Genomic DNA, 26,485 nt, shown 5'->3' with positions numbered 1-26,485 from the left:
CGTTGTCATTAGCAACAACGACGGTAACAGCATCGCATGGCTCCGCCGTCCGTTTGATTATTTTCCGCATAAACCTTTCAAAATAAAGCTGAAGATCCTGTCGAGATTTTTCAAAATAAACTGAATTATGTGAAATAGCATGCAGAGTGTTTACGGACGAGAAGCTAAAAAGAGCCGTCAGGTGCTAAAAAATAAACCTTAGAACAGGCCGTGTATAAGTACTCACAAAGAAAATTGCGGCCGTTTCAACTTATGTAACACTCGACTCCAGCTACACGACGCCCAGCTGGAAACACTTCACGCAAGTTGAGTTGCTCGAGATTCACAGAATTTACAGAAAATGTAAAATTTTGTGATACATGTCGCTGTCGGGACATGAGACAATAAATGAGATTTTGGTCATATCGCACAGCCCTAATTATAATTGGATATTTGACGCTGTTCTTCACAGAACAGTTCATTTAATTGAATCGATTTCTCAGCCTCGCCCGTCGGGCTATATGATAACCCGACGGGCGGGGCTGAGATAGATTTTGGTCACCCGACCGGAGATATCACTAGCTCCGGGACATCGGGCTAGCGATTTTGCGAGCCCTGTTTTGTGTTTTTTCACTTTAAATTGGTTTAAAAGGAAAAAGCTGAAAATTTAAATAGTTAAAAGTTGAAATGTGAATAGTTTTTTTATTATACGATTTATTTATTACATTTTATGTGGCGTGAATAAATAAAAGTATAGTTACGGTGGCCCCTACAGACAAAACACGTACAAACTCCAAAACACATACAAAACACAACAGAAGTGCTCCAGGATGCTAGGGGGCAGTGTTGAGCTTTTGTTACTTAGTGGCTACACAAGCCAGGAAGTACCAACGACCGGATTTGGTGTGTGGTAGTAACAGGTAAATGAATTTTAAATTATTTGACTATATATGAATGCTTGTGTATAAATACACAAACAATACACACATGCTATCAATTGTGTAATTTAAGTGATCTAGTAGCTCTGCTTTGGAAGTTCAGTTAAAGCTAGAAATGTGTTTTGGAGTTTGTACGTGTTTTGTCTCTAGGGGCCACCACATATATTTATATATAAACATATATAAATAAAACCACTTTCTTTTTTTACATTAGTAATTCCTTTTGTGCGTAATTTTATATTATTGTTAATAATAAATTAATTAAAGCAACAAAATAACCCAAAGAGCCGGTTGGGAGCCGAAAGAGCCGGTTCTCCAAAAAGAGCCAGAAATCCCATCAGTATTTCTTAGATCTTCACGGAGTTCCTTGGACTTTTCCATTTTTATATCGAAAGGGCGAAGCTATCAGTTGTCAATCATGATCAATAATAAGGAATGAATAGGCTACTAGTTAAAAGACTCAGTTGAATGTATGTTTGATCCTGTGTGGATTGGAGAAAATCCCAAATAAATTCAAATTTGTGGACCCAGTTTTTTTTAATTCATTAAAGACGCCTGGAATAAGAGCAGTTACTGTGACATACATGTCCATGATGAGTGTATGTAAACTTCTAACCACAACTTTTAAACATTACTTATCCTACTACTACTCTACTTAATTACTGTTGTAATTAAAATGCAACACGCTGCGAGCAATGAGCATCCTGTTGTACCTTTCGCTGAAACCTTCCTCCACTTCGGAAGTGTCTGCACTGGCTATGACCCCGGGAGAGCACAGATATGAGTTTTTATCCAGAGACTTGGCTCCAGTGATTGCTGTGGCACCAGGACAGGACGAGTCGGGGGCTTCACCGCTGACACCGCCGCCTCTGGCGTGGGGCTCATCGTGCTCATCCTCCGTTCCTGGATGTTCGATCATCCACATGGCTAGCACGGTGATGTTCTGAGCATCTACCTCTCCTCGAGCACCTGGGATAAAAACATATAACAGGTCGACTATTTGTAGGGGAAATCTTGTTATGCCACGTCACAGACACGTAATGACGCACAGAAGCTTTGTTACACAGGATGAATTGGTAGGGAGCATTCTGAGAACATTCAAGATTTTAGGTAGAAAAAATAAGTCAACATCTTGATTATTCCTGGAATATAATCTTTTTACCCTGACTTCATGTATTTGTAAATGGACAACAATGGGCCGGTTACTGCAGATAGACTGACCAGTGGCTTCCAGAGCTTTAGTGATCTGGCGCAGGGAGAAGCCCATCTCCAACAGAGGCACAGCAATCGCAGGTGGAGGGGGAGACGTGGATAGTCTGCTGCTGGGGTCCGACAGGGCTGAAGGAAACAACAATGACATCATCATCATCGGGGTCAGGCGGCTGAATACAGTATCAAAAGATGAAAAAAGTAAAACGGAATTATATTAAAATATCTGTTTGTGTTTTCTATTTTTTCAACTTTTCCATAATGGATAAGGTCCAAGCTTTCCACAGGCCAACCAAAGAATACTCCTTGCAGTTTGGCATACTTACAGGTACCTGTTCTGTTCTGTGGTCTGGAGGGCTGGGAGTCCGGAGAGGTGAGGCTCTGTCTGCGGCCAACCTCGTCTGACGGAGAGGTCGGTAGGGATGACACTGGAGGAGTCTGGGCTCGACGTGTCGGAACAAGAGTGGTGGTGGGGTAACTGGAGAACATTTGCCTGCAGGTGGATTCAAATAATCATCTGGCTTTAATCCCACACGGAAACAAGGCTACTCATTAGCACTAGCTAAATAACAATATGTGCCATCTGACCTCAGGAGGCTGAGAGGCATGACTCCTGGAGACTCCGAGGCAGGGACGGTCTCTGTATCAGTGACAGGTGTGGTAGCCGTGGTAGTGTCCTCCAGTGAGGAGCTCATAAAGGAGGTGGTGCTGGAAGCTGACGGACTGGTGGTGACGGGGGTTTGTGCCAACTGTTCCCCCTCTGTAACTTCCCCCTCACCTTCAGGTTCACTTCTCACACCTGTGAAAGAGATAAAAAAATGATCATTTGTAGCTTTATTCTATGTGGCTTGATTATAAACTGGACTCTGAACTGAAACTATCTGCATGTTCTCACCAGCCTTTGCTTTCCCACCACTAGGCTCCTCCAACAACCCATTTACAACCAGCTTGTAGATCATAGCCTGCGCCCTCTCCAGGTCTGCCAGTCCCAGGGCTCGCTTGATGGGGGAGCGCATTACTGCCCGCTTCACCATGTGACGCATGAGGAACTGCAGAGCTGCCCGCATCTCCACCTCGTCCTGGTATACTGGTGAGGTGGCAGCTGGGTTTCCACTGGTGCAGGTGTTCAGATCAGCGTTGTGCCCACTGGGGGTTGCTTCTGGTAACACCTGGAGGTCAGGACAGAACTGGTGGTTAGAAATCTCGTAATATTTAACTGAGATCTGTTTTTGATTTCACCAACTTCAGACAATGTATTTACATATGTACTTAACATACTTTACACATGGTGCAAACAACCAGAAACGTTCACATTTCTGTAGAAGTCAAAGATTTCCTGTAAGAATTCCTATGAACTGCACAGCACGCCAAGTGCATGGACTGCTACAGCTTAAGTAAACGTACTCGGCAGGCTTCTTTACCTTTGGTATGAGGAGCAGCTCAGCATACTTGCTGCAGCTCAGCAGCGCGCTGAGGGTCTTCATAGCTCCCAGGTAGAGGTAGGACAGCTGCACAGCATGGATCTCTGACTGAGTGGTGATGGAGGAAGGAGAGGGCTCGTGACTGCGGCAGCCATGATCATGGCCTTTCTTCCTGTTCCCATCAGCAGGAGCAGGAGCAGTGAAAAGGGTTTCATTCGCACCTACCCCGCCCCCAGCCACAGAGGAGATCTCACTCTCTGACTTTGAGTTGGGCGCCACGTGTGCTTTCACCTCATCGAGGCTGTGGGACACTCGTAGGTCAGAGGTTGTGGCAGCCGAAGGGGCTCCAACGTTATCTTTTGAGTCGTTACGGTTGTGCCCTTCGCCGTCGGTTTTCTCCTCGCCGCCGGTCGGCTCGTGCCCAGTAGAGGGTGTGTTGCGGTGCTTCTTCTCGTGGCGTCGGGCGCTGAGCTTTGTTGTAGTATCCTCGTGAATGCTGGTAAGGTAGGTGAGGTCCAACAACAAGGAGGCAGTGAGGCCACGGAAACGGGCCACATCAAAGGGCAAAGGCTCGCACGGGTCCAGGTTGTACAATGGAGTGTCACTAGGTGACCAGAAAGTTGGGAAGCTTTAATAGAAGGGAGTGGAGAGTGAAAAGAGACAAGGGAAGGAAACACAAAGTGAGGGAAAGGGTAGGAGAGAAAAGGCACAGCATGCGAGACAAATAAAAAGGTGCATTATGTGGGTATCACACGTGACCATCCCAGAAGAATGTATGGACGATGAGTCAAAAGCCGAAGTCAAGATGTGAAAGAGTAAAACGGAGCAAAGGAAAACAGAGGGTGACATGATGATTTCAAAGGAGGACACGGCAGAAAACATGAAGACACATCCAGAAATCACATCCAGCGCCATCTGTGATGTCGACACGTTCCAGTAGACACGTGTTCTTCAGCAACACGAACACGTGTCTAGAGGACAGCTCGTTTCACATGCCGTGCAAAGTGATGTTACTCTTTTTTAACCCCTGAAGTCATTATTCCAGAGAAACAGAACAACGGTTGCAGTCTAAGCCTTAACCTCCTAAGACCCGAACTCTTTCATGGCATACATTCTTAACTTCTTCTGCTATTTGGGCTGTTTGGGACCTGATGAATGTAAAATCTTGCTCTCTAAGCGCCTGATATCCACATATGAGGGCATTCGTTTTGCATTTCGATAGAATGGTGGCAGTGTAACGTCCTCGTAAGTGGATATCAGGCCCTTGTAGAGCAATATTTAGTATTGTGGTCTAGACAACCCAAAATGTGATGTCCACATATGTGGACGCAGGTCCTAGGGGGTAGAAGTCACTCAGCACTTTGTCTTACGTCTTTAGTATGTCCTAAACATATATGCTTTACATTTAATAAGAATAAGCCAGTAAACAGCAGAAAACTTTTCATTCGATACCTGATAGTGACCTCGGCTTCATCCCACTGCACCTTAGCTGAGGTACTGCCTTCCTTCGTCACACCCAGCAGAGTAGCATGCCTCCCGGTCTGTTTGTGCACACATCTGCCTCCGACCCGAAGTCCTGCGTCCGCCCCCCCGATCACTGCCAGGACAGGCCACACCTCTGTGCAGAGGGTTCTCAAGTGGTGCTCCGACAGTTCCCCCAAGCCGTGCTGCCGTCCGTGGCGACCTTTCTCCTCATCTGTCCGTGTGGGCGTCTCCTGGCTTTCTCTCTGAGTGTCGTGCTCCTCGCGGCTCTGCACCGAGCGGCTCTTTTTCAGCCTCTGTCCTAGGCCGCCGCCAGAAGCGCCAGCTGACTCTCTAAAGCACAGTTTGATTTTGTGAAGTCGTTCAATCATAGTCTTGTTTATGCGAGGGGTCCAGTGGTCAGTGCGATGTAGGATGCGGATCAGCTGTATGGTGGCTTCAGCCAGCACTGTGGCCACAGGGCTGCAGACAGGATCCCCAGGTAAGAGGTCTCGCGGTGTTCCCCTCATTTGCATGTCACATATCTTAACCTAGAGACCGAAGATAAAGACAAAACATATACAGTAACTAACATATACTCAGAAACAGATTCTTTGAGGTGATTTCAGGTGTTTTAAGTGTTTAATCAACGGTTGTTAGATGAATGTAGATACAAACAAGTGTCTGAGTAGTCAAAAATCCATAATGTAAATTTGACTATTCGCAAATCAACAATTCTCTTTTTGGGTCTCTCGCAAAGATCCAAAGCTGACAGACCTCATCAATAAAAGATTTCATTTCATGTCGATGACATGTGCTAATTACTTGTGATTGGTGGACAATATTAGCCTACATGCAGGCACATGAAACAGCGTCATGTGTCACATTAGTTTTGCACTGCACGATAAAAAGATCTAACGACTTTAAAACTGTTTATTTACTGTTTAATTACTTTTTATAGTGAAGATGAAAACACACATTACAACATGTGAAATGACTTCACAGATATCTTAAATGAATATTTCCATTAATTAATTCAACACTCAGCCTCAAAGAGTGAATGTTCAAAAGGACGGAGTCAGTCCAGCCACCTACCTTCTCTCCTGGATTACTGCTGTAGAACATCACACAGGGATAGAGCTCCGTGGCATCCACGTCCTCAAAGGCCAACTTGGGCTCCTTTGGAATCAAACGTTGATAGTTAGAGAAAGAACTATTGATTTCTAACAGGAGTCTAACTAAAGTCTTTTCACTTGCACGAATAACTGACTGCTCTCCTTTTTCACCCCTCACCTCTCCGTTCTTGCCAAAGGAGACCGTTCTTGCTTCCATATCCAGAACGCAGGTGATGAAATCTCCCTGAGTAAAGCTGCTAAGCGTCAGCGTTTGCTCCCCGTTATGATAGAGGTTTCCGCTATACGCTCGGTACAGCCACATATCCGATGTGGTGCGATGGTTGAAGTCGTGCACGGGCCATCGTGACACACCCACGCATGTCCCCTCGTTGCCTCGATTCTCCTTCACAATGTAGAACTACGGGTGACAACAAACAAACTCTGAAACATGTAGGGAGCAAAATAAAAACAAAGGCCACCTCTCCCACCTCTGTGTTACTGATATTTAAAAACAAAACTATGCTTTATTATTATATAAGGAAATCGAGCAGAAAAATTGACTAAAAACAATATTAATCTTCTTTTTTGAGTGTTCTCCAACCAGTGTTGGGGAGTGTTGGGTCTGCGCCTCAGCAGACCCGCTGGTTCAGAGACTTATTCCCGTTAACGAAGCAAGACGAACAGCTCGACCAGTTCTTCACACGCTAGCTTCCCTGCAGCCTTTTATTTCTGTGACACACAGTTTACACAAACAGTTACTTTGTTGAAATAAGTGGATTACACGGCGGTCTCTTCCTGTTTCATATGTTAGGCTATGGCCTCTCTGTTTTTGGTGATTCCACGCCGGTGGAAACCCAAACAAACACACATTAAGAGGATCTAATTCCTGTGTCTCGATCTCACGGCCCATGTCACCTCTACTTGCGGCCGCATAATGACGTGAAGAAATGTTTTTAAAAATTATTGTTCAATAAATGATTAAATATGAAGGCAATAAGAGAGTGTTACAGGCATCGCCCTAAAGCATGCAGCCTGATGGGCAGTGTAGTCCGTGCTGCAGGGAGAATGGACGGCCATACCTGTGATGTGTCTGTGAGCGAGGAGGGAGAAAAAGGAAAAGTACGAGCTGTCACCGAGCAGAAACGGGAGCTGGAAGCATGTAAATATAATAATAACCACTGCAGCCTGACGAGCCCAGCTGTAAGTAAGCTGTTAAGACTCGACTGTACACTGTGTTCGTGTTTTCCTCCGAAACAATAAGTTCTGTTGCAGCAGCCTTTCAACGCCTCTCTCTGTCTCCCACTAGCAAAGTTGACCCAGACAACAAAGTAAAGCTAGTTTTCAGCTACGAGCCCGACACGAACCCGACGTATCAGCCAGAGGTCCCTTTACTACGGTTCGGAGCCGCGGACCTGTTTTATATACGCGAGGAATAGTTTTCTATATGAGATCGCTGCAAAAAGTGCAGCCTTACCTAATGTCCACCTACTGTTACTCATTTATATGAAGGTTTAAACATCTAGTTGGTGTTGGTGTGGAGAGTAGCCTTCAGTAATAGTAATAAATCACACAGCAGTAGTGCATTCATGTAGTTGTAAAAAGCATGATAATATATTAAGTAATCCAAAGTATTCAGAATACATTACTCTCATTGAGTAACGTAATGGAATACGTTACAAAATACATTTTGGGGCATGTAATCTGTAATCTGTAGTGGAATACATTTTAAAAGTAACCTTCCCAACACTGCCTCCAAGTAATAATGAGCCAATGAGAAAAATACTGTACCTTCCACTGGTAGCATCCAGAGGAGATGCCAGTCGAGGCCAGGCCGTAGCCTTTACCCCCGCTGCCGTGTGTCAGCCCCTGACTGTTTTCCACTACACAACACTGAGCCTTTTCTGGGTCAAAGGAAATTTCCTGAATGGGAAGGTTCTCATCTTCCTCCTCTGTATCTCCCTGTGAATTCAAGCAGCTGTCAGCTACATAAACAAATAAAGATAAAGATACATCCACAGCTAGGTGATCCTGCACACCTGTAGTTTAAGCTCCTGAACTTTTTCTTTAATCTGGATCGAGTGTTTGGTTTGAGCAATGGGACCTTCCCACATGCAGTCAGACAGCAGGGAGAAGAGCCGTTCAATGACCTAGAGGACAAGAAAATATTAAAGCTGGCGGACTGACGACAGTCATGTAGGGCAAACTGAGGACTTGCACAGAGAAACTATTAGCACCTGTGTCATTTGGTCATCTTCCATGCTAGCCTCGCAGGCAGGCAGGACAGCCTCCAAAACATGAAGAGCCAGGAGCCGAGTTCTCAAGTTTCCCACCAGAGGAACACCTACATTTAATAACCAGAGGAAACGTCATTTTCACTTATGTTTATATTTGAGAAAGCACCATACACGATAGTAGCTTCTCGTACCTGAGCAGCACTTCTGCGCTGCAATGTTCAGCAGCACCTCAGTCCATTTGGGGGATGCCATCTTGGACTGGATGGCCTTGGAGGACACCACCCTCCTTAGGAAGACCAAGAAGTCACCGAGGTGCAGTTCGGCTGTATGCTGTTTGCGCAGCAACGCTGAAAATCAACAAAATTGCAATAAGTATAATAAGAGGTTGCACTTATACAAACACAAAAACGGACTTTCTTTGAAGCAAATACTGTTCACACCACATCATCTAAACCTCATGCAAAAGTGCATCACTCATGTGAGTGTTGCTAAGTCAATGACTTATACATCTCAAGATTTAAAGAAAATAAACAAGCTTTAAACAAACACAGAGATGTAATGACAACAAACGCGAGTTTCACCTCTGAAGTCTTTCCTTTCAGAGTCGGCGCTGTCCTCATGTTTGCCATCTTCCTGCTCTTTTCCAGCATGAAGGAGACTAACTCCTGCCTGAGATAACAGGTTTTTCAGCTGACTGCAAAGCAGGTCCAGCAGTGACTGGACAACCTTGGGACTCAATTTGTCTGCATATGTTCTGCAAACACAAGGAAAGACACTGGTGTTGCACTGCTTCTGATTTACCAATTCCTCTACTGCACCTTGTTGAGCGCTTACCCCGTGCTGATGGCGAGTATTTGCAGCAGCCGTGTGGAGGCCACCTTCAGGGCAGTGCTGAGCTGAGACACGCCAGGTTTTTGCAGGAGCTGGAGGGGCTGCCCCAGCATGGTCTCCGTCCCGCAGAGCTGGGACAGCACATTGAGCAGCCCACTGGAGATGGCCAGAGACACATCCACTGGCTGGTAGCGAACGCTCAATGCAAACACAGTCACCAGCAGGAGGCGCTGCTGAGCTTCTACGGTGACAAATGAAAAGATCAAAGAAAGGGGTCACAGGCTGGGCCTTGTGTTTTAGAGGTTTAGAGTAAGGCCGTTAAGTTCTCTTTTCAAAACACGATTGGAGACATAACTTCACATCTACCTGCAGGTGAAGCTATCGCCTGAAAGTTCTAATAAGCTTTCATAAATGTAAGCAGTACAGCTGTGAACACTCCTCAGTTCTATACAGCAGCACTCTGGATTACCTATGTGGTGCTTGTTTGCCTGAAGTGCTCTTTCCAGTGTGACAGACAGTTGCTGGTAAATCTTATGGACAGCCGTCTGGATTTCCATTTGGAGGCTCCTCTTTGCTGCTTTTACACCATCCTGTCAAAAACAAACGCACAGCCACACAAAGACAGAGTTCAAAACAACAAATCAGTCAGTCCTTTACACATACACTGAAGGTGAAAATACTGATGCACCTCTTCCTGTCAAACAAATACAGAGATCCTATATTGAGGATACAGCGCATCACAATGAACCGGTAAACTCCTTTTGTACTGCAGGCAGCCCACTCTGAGTTTATGTGCCAGTGTACAGAACTTAATCCCTGAAATATTTTATATAAAAAAAATAAGAACAGAAGGAAATCTCACCACTACCACTCACCCGTCAATATGTGTCTTATATGAGTGGACGAGTCAATGAATTCACTTCTATCCAATGACAGCATTACTAAAGTGAGTTTAGGATATCCTAAACTTTTCTGCTGGTAACCGCTGCTGTTTTTACCACTGTTAGCTGCTGTTAACTGATGGTATTGAAACTGAATTTGAAGGTGATTTAGCATTGTTGGACTCGGTAAATAAATCCTCATACAATGTGAGAATACAATCAGACTCTTCATCAGAAACAAAATGTGACTTTTAGGCCTTGAGCCTAACGTTAGCTGGCATACTGTTAGCGTAGAGGCATGCTAATTGTCAGCTGTCCAGAGGCAAGATGGTTGCATGTCTAATCAGCAGACAAAGAGCAACTGCAACAATGTTGTGAATAAATAAGTGAGTTTATGGAGTTTCGTGTGTTAGAGCCCTGACCTCAGCTCAGCAGATGATGAAGTATCCATGTACAAATATTAAATGGTCATATATAGTTTAAAAGTGATCTTAAAAATATATAGTTTAAAAGTATTAGTGATCTTTAAATGAAAAGTATGTGGCTGGTCTCTTGAGACAGACACCCTCTCTATTTTTGATCAAACTTGTAGGCATGGCTGGATCAGGTCACCCTAAATCAGTCCTTAGATATGGTGCTATAGAAAGGCTCAGGCTGCTATTTCTCCACGTCCTTCAGTTTATGTGTTTATGTGCCACAACTGAATGCTAGATTTTGTCTGGTCACTTTTGGAGTTGCATTGCTGTGGAGGTAATTAATATCAACTCCAGAAGAGTCAATTCTTCAATTTGGGCTTAATTAATAATATTTTAATAATTAATATATTAGTATAATATTGACTGACATACTGGTCAATATTAGGTTTTTGTCAATACATTGGTATCTGCATTTATACTGGCCAGTAAATGAAAATGTAAAAACGTAAATAAGACACACGACAGAGGCAACTTGTTATGAAGAGAAAACAAGATTAAAAAACGTCATTGTCACGTTTGTTTTAGTAAGAACTCATAAATAGCTTCATATAACAAATTTTAGTGAAATCAGTTTGTCAATGATGTCAGCTGATACATTGTGTTTTTAAAACACCAGAAATCCACACAGTGCCTGGAGGAACGCAGAGCAAACAAAGGGACAAACTCAAACCCCGAACAGATAACCCTGCAGATCAGAACCACATTCTGAGCATTAGCAGAGCGAGCGGGACTTCCTGGTGGTTCCAACACCCAAATGAACCAGTGATGTATTTTGATGATGATCGTTATTAACAATAATTACTTTTGCAAACCTGGATCTATGTTGCCATCAAGAAAGGACAGCAAAGTTGAATCATTTCATTGGCTGGCCCGCTACGTTACTACTGTGACACCTATTACATACTTGAATTTTTTAACACGCCAAATATCCTGTAAAGACATTAAGATGCAAATCTATGAGATAACAGATAATGCCTATCATCTCACAAATTGTCCAGACACTCGCAATTCGAGGTATTCTTCATCCTGTGATGAGAGCCATACCTGGTAATGATGCAGCTGCACGTTCTCTCTCTTCAGCACTCCAGTTCCCACAGTGCCAAGGCCAAAACAGCCAGCCAGGAACTGCAACCTGACAGAGGTGAGCAGTGAAGAGGACTGGAAGACTGCGCTGGATCGATCTGCATTGTTCAGTTGGCTGCCCTTCTCTTCCATGCCTGAGATCAACACCACGATCTGGTGGAGTGCTTCCAAACGCAGCTGGACACAGAACACATCCAACACTCAAATGAATATTCTGAATACTGACTGATAAGATAGACGTAATTAGCATCAGTAACACTGGTTTGTGAAGCCCTGTTACTAGGCCTGGAGCTGTAGATGTTTTTAGCCAATAAGTATAGCCTAAATAAGTCTTTACAAGGAAGCTGTGTTTGAGTGGGTACGGCAAGCCAGGAGGTAGAGCAACTGGGAGGTCGGTGGATCAATTCCCGGCTACTCTAGAGCAGCGTTTCCCAACCACTGTGCTGCGGCACATAGGTGTGCCGTTCCACCTGATTATTACTCGAAGCGATCGGTGTGAGTAACGGCCAGAACAATTACATTGTCTTCCACTAGAGGAGAGTACAACTACCTGCTCTAATTAAATGGGTTGCCAAATGCCAGTAAAACAGGAGAAGACGAAGAAGAAATTACATAATAGTCACGTAATAGCAATAGATAAATATCTGAAGAGAAAAAGTAGTCAGCCTGATCTGGTTCCTGGAGAAAATGCTGACCCAGATGAAGGCCTTAGGATGAGCAGTGGTCAGAAGAAAGCACAAAAGGTCTACTGGGGACAAACCGAGCCAGTTTCGCTACGCATGGTGCTCAGGGGAAAATGATCAATATGCTTTTTGTGACATTGTTGTTTAATGGTGTGCCGTGTGATTTTTTTAATGTGAAATATGTGCCGTGGCTCCAAATGGTTGGGAAACACTGCTCTAGCATGTTAGGCAAGAGACTGAATCCAGAATGGATCCATTGAGCACAAATGTTAAACAACGTGCTTGTTCATAGCATAGTGTTTACTGAGGTCATGGCCGAGGGCTGTTTCCTCATAGAATTCTATAAGCCCAATAAGTCCTTTCAAAACCATGTTTTATCTACTAAAAACATGCAAACCACTCTTCAAACCTGGAAGGCACCAAACCACTACTGCACATGCTCTATATGACTTGCACAAATTCCCCCTTTCGCTACAAATAGATTCCAAATTTGTGAGAAACACAGATTTGTCCAAACAATGTCTGAAGACCAACTCCTGAGACGTGTGGTGCAGAACTATAGTTTTAATATTTCTTAAGTGCAAAAATCATGGTATTGTAGATGTCAATTTTTCAAGGTACATGGATGGAGTCTTCCTTCAAGCTGCAGTTTGACTGTTTACTGGGTAAAATGTTTTCACTGGAAGCCCGTTTCCGCCACTAAATAAAAACAAAACAGCTAGTATCCATAACTCGAAATTTCGAGTTAGCTCTGCCAATCAAAAATATACGTGAATGAGGTCGCTTTCTTGTTACCCGGAAGCTTATGGCGCACAGGAACGCGCACTCAAAAACGGATCCCAACAAATTGGCGCTTTCGCGAGTACGTTTGCTGATAGTAACACCATGTGATTCAGCTAATAACAGGGATTTCATCATTTGTGAAGCCAGGCTGAAAACACTCAGCAATCTGTGGATTCACGACTGGATGTAATACCGGTAGCTTAGCTGTAGCATTTGTAGCTGAGGCTTCAGCTTCTGGGTAACAAGGAAATGACGTCATTCACGTAGATTACTGATTGGCAGCACTAACTCGAAATTTCAAGTTATTAACTCAAAATTTTGAGTTATGGATCCTTTTTTTTTAGTGGCGGAAACGGGCTTCCATAATGTTTTCCTGTATCCAGTGTGTGTGCTCTGTTCTGCCCAGCTCAGTCTTTTCTTTTTGTCGGCCCGTCTCAGACCATGAAGTCACCCCTCCACTGTGATGCTGACACTGGTGTTTGACAGGTACTATTTAATGCAGCTGCCAGTTTACAACCCGTGAGGTGTCTCCGTTTTAAACGACACATTCTCAGATGTTTGTCTTCTTGCACAGTTGTGCATCGGGCCTCCCACTCCTTTTTCTGCCTATTTTAGACTCAGTGTTTGCTGCTCCCTAAAGGGATATGGATAAGAGATTTTAAGTTTCTGCACAATTACTCACAATAGCCTTCCTTTCTCAGAAGAACAACTGATGACTGGAGAACAATAAAATGACTGATGCTTCGGACACTAAACTAACCTAAATAATGCTGTGCCATGGTTTCCAGCTGTGCAACACAACTGCAAAAGGTTTTTCTACTAATTTATTAGCCTTTTAAATGTATTGATTTGGATTAGCAGCCATACCAGGAAACTGATCCAGAGGACTGACAGCTGTTGATGATAGGCCTCTAAGCAAAACTGTAGAGACATTTTTAAAATATCATCTGACTAATTTGAATTGTTTTTAAATTTGATAACGTGTTCTTCTTTAGAAAATAAAAACCCAAACTTTTGACGAAGTCTTTATATCGTCAGTAGGAATCAGTCAGTTTTAGACTGAGTGAAATGAGAGACAGGCATTACAGATTTCGGTCTTCAACTGATTTGTTGAGAAGACAAAGAAAACGTATAAAATACTGTCATCTCTGTTCTGAAAAGGTATAACCGTACAAAAAATAAAAATCCTCCACAAATGAATTAAAAACGTTTCATAGAAGAAAAGAACAAAATCAACTATGCTGACTTTGATTAACCATCATTTGGTTCGACTTCTCGCTGAGGAATCGCTCACCTCTGCTCTGCTCTGCTGCTGTTCCATAGCCAGGATAATGGCCTGTGGGCTGGTAGACATACTTTCTTCTGGCTCCTTAAAAGCTGGAGCCAAGCCCACGTCACCACTGATGAAGCTGACCATGTTGTCGATGAGAGCGTGGATGCCCAGCGATCGGCTCAAGTCCAGGTCTGACTCTTCATACGTTGAACTGTAACTCTGCTGACGGCTCAGCTTGGCCCGAAACCAGGACTCAGCCAGGGAGTCTGGTGAGCTGTGAAGGAGGCCTGAGAAGGAGAAGAAGATCCCGTTTGTTGTATTTGTGCACACAGGGGATCTATTGAGGGATGTGCCGAGTAGCTTTGAAGCACTTAAAAGGAGCGCATTATTACTCGACCGGAGTTCATCAAATGGCCAAATGCCGAGTCTACATGCAGGCGCAAGCCTCCATTACGAGTTTGCCTGTGATGGATGCACTGAGTATCCAACACACACTGAGGAAGAATTCTGCGGCTGAGAAGTGGAATGGGAAACAGGCTAGCGCGTCCACACAACAGCTCAGTCAAAGTATCAGCACTGATGACTTCTTCAAAAGTGCAACCCAGAAAGTTCCATGAAAATTCTTCAAAGTAACAGATTACACTCTTCACGAGGAATGAGCCATCATAGTGCAAAGTAACAGTGCAAGCAGAAGAATGGCCTGAATGGAGACGTTTATGTGATCCTGATTTCTTTATCTTTCTTTTTTTCTTTACAAAATGAAAAGTTGAGGCTCAAAGAGGGCAGGGTGTGGGTATGGCATTACAGTCATGGAGTTATGAGTTAACAAGAGGAAGAAACATGCCATCGTTTACTTGCTTGAAGTTCCTCTTGTGTTTGGGGCTCAACTGCCCCAAAAGAAGCAAATAAACTATCCGTACAGGAATCAGAAGACAGAGAGACAAGAGTAACATATGAACGATAACAACCATTGTCCTCTCTCCAAACATTAGCGGAGCAAATTAGCGGTCGGTCGTTACCTCTCTTTTTGTGGGAGAATGCCAAGTCTAGGTCAACATTTCTTCTTCCATTCTGAAAGAAAAAACAGAACAGTTCACAGATTTGCACATTATGTTAACCTGTGATTGTAAACTGGAGATTCAGGCGGCTGAGGTGGAGGACAAACAGACTCAAGGACAAGTTATGTGTGTGGGCTTTGCAGTTGTTGTGTGAAGGAAGGCAAACATTAAAGGTGGAATTCTAATGTCAACTGCGTGATTATTGGACTAACAGATGCCAGTACTGCAGCCACAGTCTGTGAATCAATCTGCCTGTGTGTGTGTGTGTGTGTGTGTGTGTGTGTGTGTGTGTGGGGGGGGGGGGGGGGGGGGGGGGCAAAGTGTTTCTGTGCAGTGTACCAGGGGCACGGAGAAAAGTCGTCGTACGGCACGAGGAGAGTTTGTGTGTGTGTGTGTGTGTGTGTGTGTGTGTGTGTGTGTGTGTGTGTGTGTGTGTGTATAGTGTTCCACATGTCAGAAGCAAGTGACACATTACAGTGAACATGATTTGCTTATTAACACTGGCAAAGGGTTAATGTGTTTACTACCATCATTACTGTGACCTTGTTCTCTGTGAGATTAAAATCACATTATTTTGTCAGTGTGTGGTGGGTCAAAGGAGAGCAACTAGTTCTCTGAGTTGTTTGTCAACTGTACTGCAGATGTAACAAAGAGTGTGTGCAGGCATTTGATTTACCAAAGTGTAACCTTCTTCATCTGACTCTGGCTGGGAGAGGTCAGACTCGCTCCTGGACTTCATCAGTCTGTAACTTGGGCTGCTCTGCACTAAACGGCTCTCTGCGCTCAGGCTCTCACTTCTGTACACAAACATATCACAGCACTGTTAAATCAATGAGAACAAGACAGCTAAACAACAACAATTAAACACCATGATTTTCACCTGAATGGTGGCGCATACAGCCACATCAGTTGTCTCCCTTTTTATAAAAAGGACAAAGTACAACACGGTGCTCGAAATACAAAACATTGGAATACTTTGACATTAAAAGGGTAAAGCAGAATTATGTTCACTACGAGAGGTTCTGAGGTGCACACCGCAGGATCCAAACCACTATGGTTTGAAATGTGAGCTACAGCGTTACATTAACACAGTTTTTTTGTGTGCAGACTATTCTACTTTAATTCAGTAGGCTTAACAAACAAGAATGATAGGAATGATATTACACCATGATTAATTCAGCTGATCAGGTGCACACTCAATACGAGGCACAACAAGTGAGAAAGGCTGAACAAACAAACAAACAAAATGAATTACTGTCCAAAGACTTATGGAGTCGTGTAGACAACAAAAGTAGCCTGTGTGTTATCTTTTAGTCCTGTGCAGTCACCTTACCTCACTGATATTGGGCACTTAAGACTAGTCAGATCATGACTAACTGAAGACAGCTCTTGATGTGGAGCCTTACAGTTGTGGTCAGTACAGTTCCAGTACAACTATGTAATGTGCTCATTCCAATGCTTCACTGTAAAAGTTAACAAGAGCTTGGTGCAGGAATTCAGTGTTTTTCCACCCAAGTGACGACTCAAAAACACTTTTCAAAGCACTTTCATCAAACTACCTTTAAATAAGCAGATTTAAAGTAACTATAGAATATCAACCTAATGATAAACTGAGCTATATTAAATATAACTGAAATGTTACATTATAAAAGTATATGAAATAATTAAAATAAGTTGGGTTTTCCCTTAAGTGTATATGGGGCCAGTAAAAGAGAAATGCACAATGAATGACTAAATTTCTTAGTAATGTGACTGTGCCCAATGATAAAGGAATTCAATTTTTCAGGGATGTCAACAGTAGCATCCTATTTCTCTCCGACCTGGTCATGAAGCTGAGGCACTCCTGTGTCCCTGTAGCTAACTGGGTCTGAGCTTCTTCCTGGTTCTGCTTGGTCAGCTCGCCCAGTACTGGGCTGACTCCCAGTATCAGCAGAGCACAGCGGTGGATCACAGAGTTACAGGCTGCCGTGTAAAGGTCTTGGCCTTCTGGAAGACCCGTACTGCCCCTTCTGCCCTCTTGAGCCAGAATGGTGTCTTCCTCTCCACCTCCTCCTCCTCCATTCCTGGAGCTGGAGCCCAATCCTGTGCTGCTGCTGGCCCGCTCTCTCTCCCGACTGCGAGCCACCTCCCGCGCTGAGAGAAAACATTGAAAGATTTCTGTGTTGTGCCACAATCATACACACACACACACGCACACACAAAAAGACACACAAATAAGATGCAGTGTTAGAGGACAAAACAGCAGCCACAAAGAATTACTGGAGTCTAATAGTCAATACTAAAGCCCGTGCTAAAGCAACACACTGCAAAGCCTTCGGCACATAAATGTCCATATATTACAGGACATGAATATCAAGTGAAGGTGTTCATAACAGTATGTCAGAAGTTTACAGCTTTAAAACTGCCAGATTACACATGCTCATAGGTGCTATGAAACACCTTCCTACTGAGAAAGCTAGCTGATAAACTGTTCGACTTAGAACTTCACAGCATGAGAAATATGCAGAAATCAGTTACAATGTTGCAGATTACAGCTGCACTTCCAAATACATTATACTACGTAGTATACCTGAATATTATTAATAATAACCATTTATTAATAATATTCATACTAGAACCCTTTTACCAACACTACAGGCTACAGTGACAAGCAAAGTCAACAAAAACACAGATGAATAATACAGACAGGATTTTAAAAAGTTAACATTTATTCAGTTATGTCCTCCAATTGGCTACTGCTTTGCACACTAAACACACACACATGCAACTACAGGCACGAGTACTTACTTCCAGCTGTCATTACTTCATGCTCCCTGTCATCCTCTTCATCGTCTTGCTCTTGATGGCCTTCTTCTCTCTCACGGTCAACCCTCTCTTCAAGTTCTGCCTCCTCGTCAATGGTGCGTGTGAAAGAGTGCTCCTGGGGGTCCATGTCCAGAGAGTCCTGATTGTCGGAAATCTGGTCAAATGACAATAATGCCTGATTTTGGATACCATTGATATGACTATTAAGCTCGGTGGAAACGTGTGTATGCAGTTATGACCATAGTTTCTTGGACAAATACAGAATATATACACAATTTTGCCTCTGTACACCACCATAGTGGGTTTTAAATCAAATAATCAACATGTGCTTAAAGTACACATTTTACCTTCACAATAAATAGGTTTAGCAAAAACTTGGCATTAACTGTTTGGGAATTCCAGAGGTGGCTGTGGCTCATGTGGCGAAGCAGGCTGTCGATCAATCAGTCCCTGGCTACTACAGTCCATGTGTCCAAGTATCCTTGGGCAGGATACTGAACCCTGAGTTGCCCAAGATGCACCCATTGGAGTGCAAGTGGGTGTGTGAATAAAATGTGTGTGATTGGGTGAATGAGACCTGTAGTAGAACGCTCTTTGAGTTGTCAAAAATTGAAGAAAAGAAAAATAATGGCTCAATTACAGGGAGTGCAGAATTATTAGGCAAATGAGTATTTTGTCCACATCATCCTCTTCATGCATGTTGTCTTACTCCAAGCTGTATAGGCTCGAAAGCCTACTACCAATTAAGCATATTAGGTGATGTGTAGAAGTCTGCATCCTTCAAGAAAAACATGATTTTCATGCAGGACAATGCTCCATCACACGCGTCCAAGTACTCCACAGCGTGGCTGCAAGAAAGGGTATAAAAGAAGAAAAACTAATGACATGGCCTCCTTGTTACCTGATCTGAACCCCATTGAGAACCTGTGGTCCATCATCAAATGTGAGATTTACAAGGAGGGAAAACAGTACACCTCTCTGAACAGTGTCTGGGAGGCTGTGGTTGCTGCTGCACGCAATGTTGATGGTGAACAGATCAAAACACTGACAGAATCCATGGATGGCAGGCTTTTGAGTGTCCTTGCAAAGAAAGGTGGCTATATTGGTCGCTGATTTGTTTTTGTTTTGTTTTTGAATGTCAGAAATGTAGATTTGTGAATGTGGAGATGTTATATTGGTTTCACTGGTAAAAATAAATCATTGAAATGGGTATATATTTGTTTTTTGTTAAGTTGCCTAATAATTATGCACAGTAATAGTCACCTGCACACACAGATATCCCCCTAAAATAGCTAAAACTAAAAACAAGCTAAAAACTACTTCCAAAAACATTCAGCTTTGATATTAATGAGTTTTTTGGGTTCATTGAGAACATGGTTGTTGTTCAATAATAAAATTATTCCTCAAAAATACAACTTGCCTAATAATTCTGCACTCCCTGTATATGGAGATGGTTCGGATTCAAAATGTCAGATGATCAGCAGAATAATGTGTTCTGTAGAGAATCCCTAAAAAATGTTCTGACAAAAGTTTCAAGCACTGCTAATCTTTTCCACCATTTACAACAGCGCCATAAAGTGCAGTATGAAGAGTGTGAAACTTTGCTGTATCACAGATCATAAAGCCTCCAGCACTGAAACAAACCACATTACAAAACTCCCATACCCATGCTGTGCCTTATGAGAAGTGGAGTGACAGTACTAAAGCAGCGGCCTATCATATCGCTAAAGACATGGTCCGCATCTCAACTGTGGAACAAGAGGCCTTTATACAGCTGCTAAAAACACTGACCGAACATACCAGATACCTAGTCAAAAGTACTTTGCAAGAGAAGTACGGCCAAAAGTATATGCTCACCAAAATGTCTCATTGACCAGCAGGACCTGTGAGCCATACATGAATGTGACTACAGCCCAAGACCACACCGCAGAGCATATAGCTGAAGCCCTGCAGGATGCCCTCACAAGCTGGAAGTTCAACCTGACGCTTTAACGACTGACAACGGGGCTAATACCTTGGTGGTTGAGGATGCAGTGTTTTTGTCACAGACTTCATGTGGCCATTGGTCAGTACAATACTGAATCAGCTGATTTGAAATAAGAAAAAAGATTACTAGGCATGACATTAAATAAAAATCTTATAGAATCACCGAAAGAGCTAAACATATCTACAGGGTGGGCCATTTATATGGATACACCATAATAACATGGGAATGGTTGGTGATATTAAAGTCCTGTTTGTTGCACATTAGCATATGTGAGGGGGCAAACTCCTCAAGATGGGTGGTGACCATGGTGGCCATTTAGAAGTCGGCCATCTTGGATACAACTTTTTTTTCCAATAGGAAGAGGGTCATGTGACACATCACACTTATTGGTAATGTCACAAGAAAAACAATGGTGTGCTTGGTTTCAACGTAACTTTATTTTTTCATGAGTTATTTACAAGTTTCTCTTTGTTCACAGCCATTGATATGTCGAAGAGGTTAACACGTGAGGAGCGCTGGGCATGTCCGAGCACGAACTCCCTGACTATCTCACCGCTCACCAATGGGCTCTTATGGAGACGACTGTTGCCATCCTCGCCCCCTTTGAGGAACTAACTAAAAGAGAGAGCATCTACGACGCACTAGCCTCTGATGTCATCCCAGCTGTGACTGTGCTAGTGAGACTTCTAAACAGAGAAACAGACGAGGACCACGGCGTTAAGACAATGAAAGCAACCTTACTGGCAGCTGTCAAGAAGAGCTTCAGTGATGTCGAGACCAACCCACTGTACTTCATCTCCACCATACTTGACCCAAGGTAAAGGCTGTGTGCTATAGGTATTCAATGATAAACTACAGTATTAAATGTAAGATTATTTTACATCTGAAATATTATATATTTGTAATTAAAATACACAAATACAAATGTATGCAATATACAGTGGGGCAAAAAAGTATTTAGTCAGCCACCGATTGTGCAAGACAGAATGTGAAAAAAAAATCCATGAATCCACATGGTAGGATTTGTAAAGAATTTATTCGTAAATTAGGGTGGAAAATAAGTATTTGGTCACCTCAAACAAGGAAAATCTCTGGCTCTCACAGACCTGTAACGTCTTCTGTAAGAAGCTTTTCTGTCCCCCACTCGTTACCTGTATGAATGGCACCTGTTTGAACTCATCATCTGTATAAAAGACACCTGTCCACAGCCTCAAACAGTCAGACTCCAAACTCCGCCATGGCCAAGACCAAAGAGCTTTCGAAGGACACCAGGAAAAGTATTGTAGACCTGCACCAGACTGGGAAGAGTGAATCTACAATAGGCAAGCAGCTTGGTGTGAAAAAATCAACTGTGGGAGCAATCATCAGAAAATGGAAGACATACAAGACCACTGATAATCTCCCTCGATCTGGGGCTCCACGCAAGATCTCATCCCGTGGGGTCAAAATGATGATGAGAACGGTGAGCAAAGATCCCAGAACCACACGGGGGGACCTGGTGAATGACCTGCAGAGAGCTGGGACCAAAGTAACAAAGGTCACCATCAGTAACACACTACAACGGCAGGGAATCAAATCCCGCAGTGCCAGACGTGTTCCGCTGCTGAAGCCAGTGCATGTCCAGGCCCGTCTGAAGTTTGCCAGAGAGCACATGGATGATACAGCAGAGGATTGGGAGAATGTCATGTGGTCAGATGAAACCAAAGTAGAACTTTTTGGTATAAACTCAACTCGTCGTGTTTGGAGGAAGAAGAATACTGAGTTGCATCCCAAGAACACCATACCTACTGTGAAGCATGGGGGTGGAAACATCATGCTATGGGGCTGTTTTTCTGCCAAGGGGACAGGACGACTGATCCGTGTTAAGGACAGAATGAATGGGGCCATGTATCGTGAGATTTTGAGCCAAAACCTCCTTCCATCAGTGAGAACTTTGAAGATGAAACGAGGCTGGGTCTTCCAACATGACAATGATCCAAAACACACCGCCCGGGCAACAAAGGAGTGGCTCCGTAAGAAGCATTTGAAAGTCCTGGAGTGGCCTAGCCAGTCTCCAGACCTCAACCCCATAGAAAATCTGTGGCGGGAGTTGAAAGTCCGTGTTGCAGGGCGACAGCCCCAAAACATCACTGCTCTCGAGAAGATCTGCATGGAGGAATGGGCCAAAATACCAGCTACTGTGTGTGCAAACCTGGTAAAGACCTATAGTAAACGTTTGACCTCTGTTATTGCCAACAAAGGTTATGTTACAAAGTATTGAGTTGTATTTTTGTTATTGACCAAATACTTATTTTCCACCCTGATTTACGAATAAATTCTTTACAAATCCTACCATGTGGATTCATGGATTTTTTTTCACATTCTGTCTCTCACAGTTGAAGTGTACCTCTGGTGCAAATTACTGACCTCTGTCATCATTTTAGGTGGGGGAACTTGCACAATCGGTAGCTGACTAAATACTTTTTTGCCCCACTGTATATAATATGAAATACATTTCCCTTATTACTACCAGAAAGTCAAATGGCTGGCATTTGTCACAGTGGTTTAGGGGAAACTAAAATCAGTCCTATTTTTCCACATATTAACACATTCATAAATTTTGTGCAGGTATAAAGATCGCTTCTTCTCTAACAACACTGCTCCAGAGGCCAAGCTGCAGATGATGTCCAGAGCTGAGGCAGAGGGGAGTCGGGCAGAGCTGCAGAACCTCCTGCTAAACTGTTCCTCAAGGCCCAGGCCAGCACTAGCAGCAGTCTGGACACTGTATTTGATGAAATTGCTAAGGAGCAGCCCCAGGCAGCACAGCCGCTGGCAGCAGGTGCTGCCATTGAGCTCGACACGTACCTCGGAGAGGCCCCAAGCCCTCGTGAAGACAGTCCTCTGAAGTACTGGGGTGTCAACAAAATCAGGTTCCCCACTTTGGCTAAAATAGCCTGTAAATACCTCTCAGCCCCATGTAGCAGTGTGGAAAGTGAAAGGCTTTTTAGCTCATTGTCACATATTATAGATGAAAACAGAAACAGTCTGACTGCTGATAATGTAGAAAAGCTACTTTTTTTCTTACTTTTCTTAAAAAAAACCTGCCACTCACTTTTTCTAAATAGGCTCCATTAAGTGAGTCGTCTTAGACTTGATGTTAATACCTACCTCAGTTGCACTGACTGCCACAGTTCTATGTTGGTGGATGTTGTTAGTTTATTCAAATATTGTGCACTAAATAGCAAAGATGTTTATTAATGCCCTTTGTGTTGTCCAAAGCGGCAGAGTTTACAACAAACTGAAAACAATACTTGAGTTGCACTGTCACTGTTTACATTTTTTTTCATCATTATTTATTCTGTAATATGTTGCATACAACATGCTTTTCATTTTAAATAAATGTTCTTAATTCCAAACCAGTCCCTTGTTTTTTTGTTAAATTATAGGACTAAAGCTGTTACCTGTAAATTTAAATCATGTTTTTTATTAAGTACTCAGTATCGGTATCGGCAAGTACTGAAATGCAAGTACTCGTACTCGTTTTCCGAAAAAAGTGGTATCGGTGCATCCCTACTGAAGATGTTTCACTCTCATCTGAGAAGCTTCTTCAGTTCTAAGGTCAAATGGTGGAGAGTCCCAGATTTAAACCCAGTGGGAGTTTCCCTCCAAAGAGGGACAAAGGAACCCCTGATAATACTCTACCTAATCACATGAGCCAAGGTGTGAAAATGGGTGTGGGTCACAATCAGCCAAGGTTTTGGGTGAGCTCATTGTGAAACCTGTACAGCATACACTACATTGTTAAGTCTGTGTTTAGGAGTTTTGTCTTTCGGGTGAACCAGTTTGTGTCTGAGTGTGTTGCTGGGTCTGAAATGCACTGGGATGTCATGCTTGGAGAAAACTCTCCTGAGTTCCTCTGATACACCGGCTACATAGGGGATGACAATGTTGTTGCGTCTGTCCTTCTTATCCTCCCTCGCTGGTGTCTGGTCTTCTTTTCTGTGCCTCTTTGCTGACTTTAAGAACGCCCATTTAGGATAGCCGCACGTTTTGAGTGCTTCCTTTACATGTGTGTGTTCCTTCTTTTTCCTTCAGGCTTAGAGGGAACATGTTCTGCCCGGTGGTGTAGGGTCCTGATTACTCCAAGTTTGTGTTCCAGAGGGTGATGGGAGTCAAAGAGGAGGTACTGGTCCGTGTGTGTGAGCTTCCGGTAAACTTCGATGTTGAGGTTGCCGTTCTCTTCAATGTGCACGGCGCAGTCCAGGAAAGGCAAACAGTTGTCCTTTGTGTCTTCCCTGGTGAACTTGATGTTTTTATCCACAGCGTTAATGTGCGCAGTGAAGGATTCCACTTCTTGTGTCTTGATTTTGACCCAGGTGTCGTCCACATATCTGTACCAGTGGCTGGGTACTCTTCCTTTGAAAGAGCCAAGAGCCTTCCTTTCCACTTTCTCCATGTAAAGGTTGGCTACAATAGGTGACACGGGGGAGCCCATGGCACAGCCATGTTTTTGGCTGTAGAAGCCTTCGTTGTATTTGAAATATGTAGTGGTGAGGCAGAGGTCTAACAGTGTGCAGATCTGATCGGGTGTGAAGTTGGTCCTGTCCTCCAAGGAGCTTTCTTCTTGTAGTCGTTTTCTGACAGTCTCCATGGCCTCCGTGGTGGGTATGCAAGTGAAGCGAGAGACTACATCAAAGGACACCATGGTTTCATCTGGATCCAGGGTAAGTTTCTGGACCTTGTCAGTGAAGTTGTGTGGGGTGTTCCCCACAAGAGGTGCTAGGACGGTAGCAAGGTGTTTCGAGATGTTGTAAGTGGCTGAGTTTATGCTACTGACTATGGGTCTGAGTGGGACACCTTCTTTGTGGAGCTTAGGAAGTCCATAAATGCAGGGTAAAGGCGGTGATATGTAAGGCGGTCAAAGGTTTGTCCTTTTCAAGCTCTTGAAGGAAAGCGATAACTTTCTTTTTGTAGCTGCTTGTGGGGTCTCGCTTTAATGCTTTGTAGGTATTGTTGTCACTGAGGAGAGTAGTGATCTTTGTGTGGTAATCTGTAGTGTTTAGGACCACGGTGCATCTTCCCTTATCAGCTGGTAATATAGTGATGTTGTGGTCTTTGCTCAGGGAAGCGACGGCCTTCTTTTCTTGTATTGTGAGGTTGGACGGAGGGACTTTGGCAGTGGAGAGGGTGGCTGAGACTTTCATCCTATTTGCTCTGCTTCTGTTTGTGATAATTTGTTCATCCGTACAGCGGTTTCTGTGGCTGTGATGAGGTCCACTATGGGCAACTGTTGCGAAGAAATGGCAAAATTGAGTCCTTTGGCTAATACTCTCTTTTCAGGTTCAGTGAGATTCCGGTCTGAAAAGTTCTTCACCCATTTTTCCTGACTTCCTCAGGTGTGTGTTCTTCTCTGAGTTGTGTAAATTCAGACTGACGAGTGTGTGTTTTTGAAAGCAAGTTGTGGAATTTCCTGCGTTGTCTTTCTTTTTCTTTAGAGTGTTGGGACCGCTGAGCCTTGTCCACAAACTTGTAAACCTCTTCTAAGATTGGAGACGGTAGAAGGGTTTTCATTTCCTGCAGTCTAGCTAATCTTGCTCTAATCTTGCTAATCAGCTATAGTGAAATGGACCTGTCTTATCCTTTCACTTAGAAGCTGATTTTGTGCTCTCCGTAGAATCAACTCTGTATCCCCTGACAGTGGATCCAAGGCGCAAACTCTTAGGAACAACCTTGTTCTGTCTGCATCTTCGTTAAAACGAAGATGGTTCCTATAATCCACTAGTTTCCTTGATTCCTTTTCATACTCCCGCACCAAGTGAAGGGTGTTCCTCCCCAAATGTACGCCGATGGTGTGCGTCCTGCTCGGAGTCGCCATTACCATTAATGGAGGTCCTGTTTGAGCTCACATTGGCACGGACCTCGTCGGGCCATTTCAACGGAGTACACAGGGATATCACTTTGTATTAGTTTTGGTGGCTTATGCAATACGATATCCTGAAGCAGTGCCTCTGCGCACCATTTCTGCAACGAGTGTGGTGCAGGCACGAGTCTGCAGATACTGACTGACCAGGGCATCACAAGAGAGAGATGAGCTAGGGCCAGAGGTACCTAATTCCCACATTCCAGCCTTCTTCCATTGTAATAACCATCTCACACAGGCGCAGAGAGTGGACGTGCTGCATTGGAACAGCGTTTTGCAGATGTGTTCTCCCACCCTCAGCCGTGCCAATCTCATAAAGCACAAAGGGAGGAAGCTGTAAAGCTGATTGTGCTAAAAAAACAGCTGTTC

At 43.7% G+C, this 26,485-nt stretch overlaps 1 protein-coding gene and 1 pseudogene across 9 annotated transcripts in view; one reads left to right on the top strand and one right to left on the bottom strand.

Moving 5' to 3' along the window:
• herc1 (HECT and RLD domain containing E3 ubiquitin protein ligase family member 1) overlaps positions 1-26,485 on the bottom strand; it is a 91,245-nt gene that overhangs the window by 32,927 nt on the left and 31,833 nt on the right. For 4 of the 9 annotated variants that reach the window (XR_014892873.1, XM_085278413.1, XM_085278425.1 and 1 more), the window contains exons 22-43: positions 18,213-18,384; positions 17,246-17,582; positions 16,102-16,222; positions 15,387-15,438; positions 14,389-14,654; positions 11,590-11,805; positions 9,658-9,778; positions 9,192-9,429; positions 8,939-9,111; positions 8,549-8,704; positions 8,358-8,464; positions 8,160-8,270; positions 7,912-8,082; positions 6,302-6,541; positions 6,104-6,187; positions 5,000-5,559; positions 3,548-4,175; positions 3,022-3,295; positions 2,715-2,925; positions 2,453-2,619; positions 2,139-2,255; positions 1,631-1,886 (exon numbers count right to left, since the gene is read on the bottom strand). Coding sequence is in view for 8 of the 9 variants with exons in the window: in XM_085278413.1 (XP_085134539.1) it covers positions 1,631-1,886; positions 2,139-2,255; positions 2,453-2,619; positions 2,715-2,925; positions 3,022-3,295; positions 3,548-4,175; positions 5,000-5,559; positions 6,104-6,187; positions 6,302-6,541; positions 7,912-8,082; positions 8,160-8,270; positions 8,358-8,464; positions 8,549-8,704; positions 8,939-9,111; positions 9,192-9,429; positions 9,658-9,778; positions 11,590-11,805; positions 14,389-14,654; positions 15,387-15,438; positions 16,102-16,222; positions 17,246-17,582; positions 18,213-18,384 (4,778 nt within the window). In the remaining variant the exon portion in view is untranslated. The remainder of the gene's footprint in view (positions 1-1,630; positions 1,887-2,138; positions 2,256-2,452; positions 2,620-2,714; positions 2,926-3,021; positions 3,296-3,547; positions 4,176-4,999; positions 5,560-6,103; positions 6,188-6,301; positions 6,542-7,911; positions 8,083-8,159; positions 8,271-8,357; positions 8,465-8,548; positions 8,705-8,938; positions 9,112-9,191; positions 9,430-9,657; positions 9,779-11,589; positions 11,806-14,388; positions 14,655-15,386; positions 15,439-16,101; positions 16,223-17,245; positions 17,583-18,212; positions 18,385-26,485) is intronic. The other 5 variants (XM_085278417.1, XM_085278444.1, XM_085278429.1 and 2 more) reach the window with 4 other exon arrangements.
• Positions 20,868-23,317, top strand: LOC146583853 (zinc finger BED domain-containing protein 4-like; annotated as a pseudogene).

This window comes from Mchenga conophoros, linkage group LG1, assembly GCF_057382185.1.
Source record: "Mchenga conophoros isolate Kocher_MC1m ecotype Shallow Benthic linkage group LG1, M_conophoros_male_GT1.1, whole genome shotgun sequence".
NCBI classification, from domain to species: domain Eukaryota; kingdom Metazoa; phylum Chordata; class Actinopteri; order Cichliformes; family Cichlidae; genus Mchenga; species Mchenga conophoros.
This window is presented reverse-complemented; position numbering and strand designations above follow the sequence as displayed.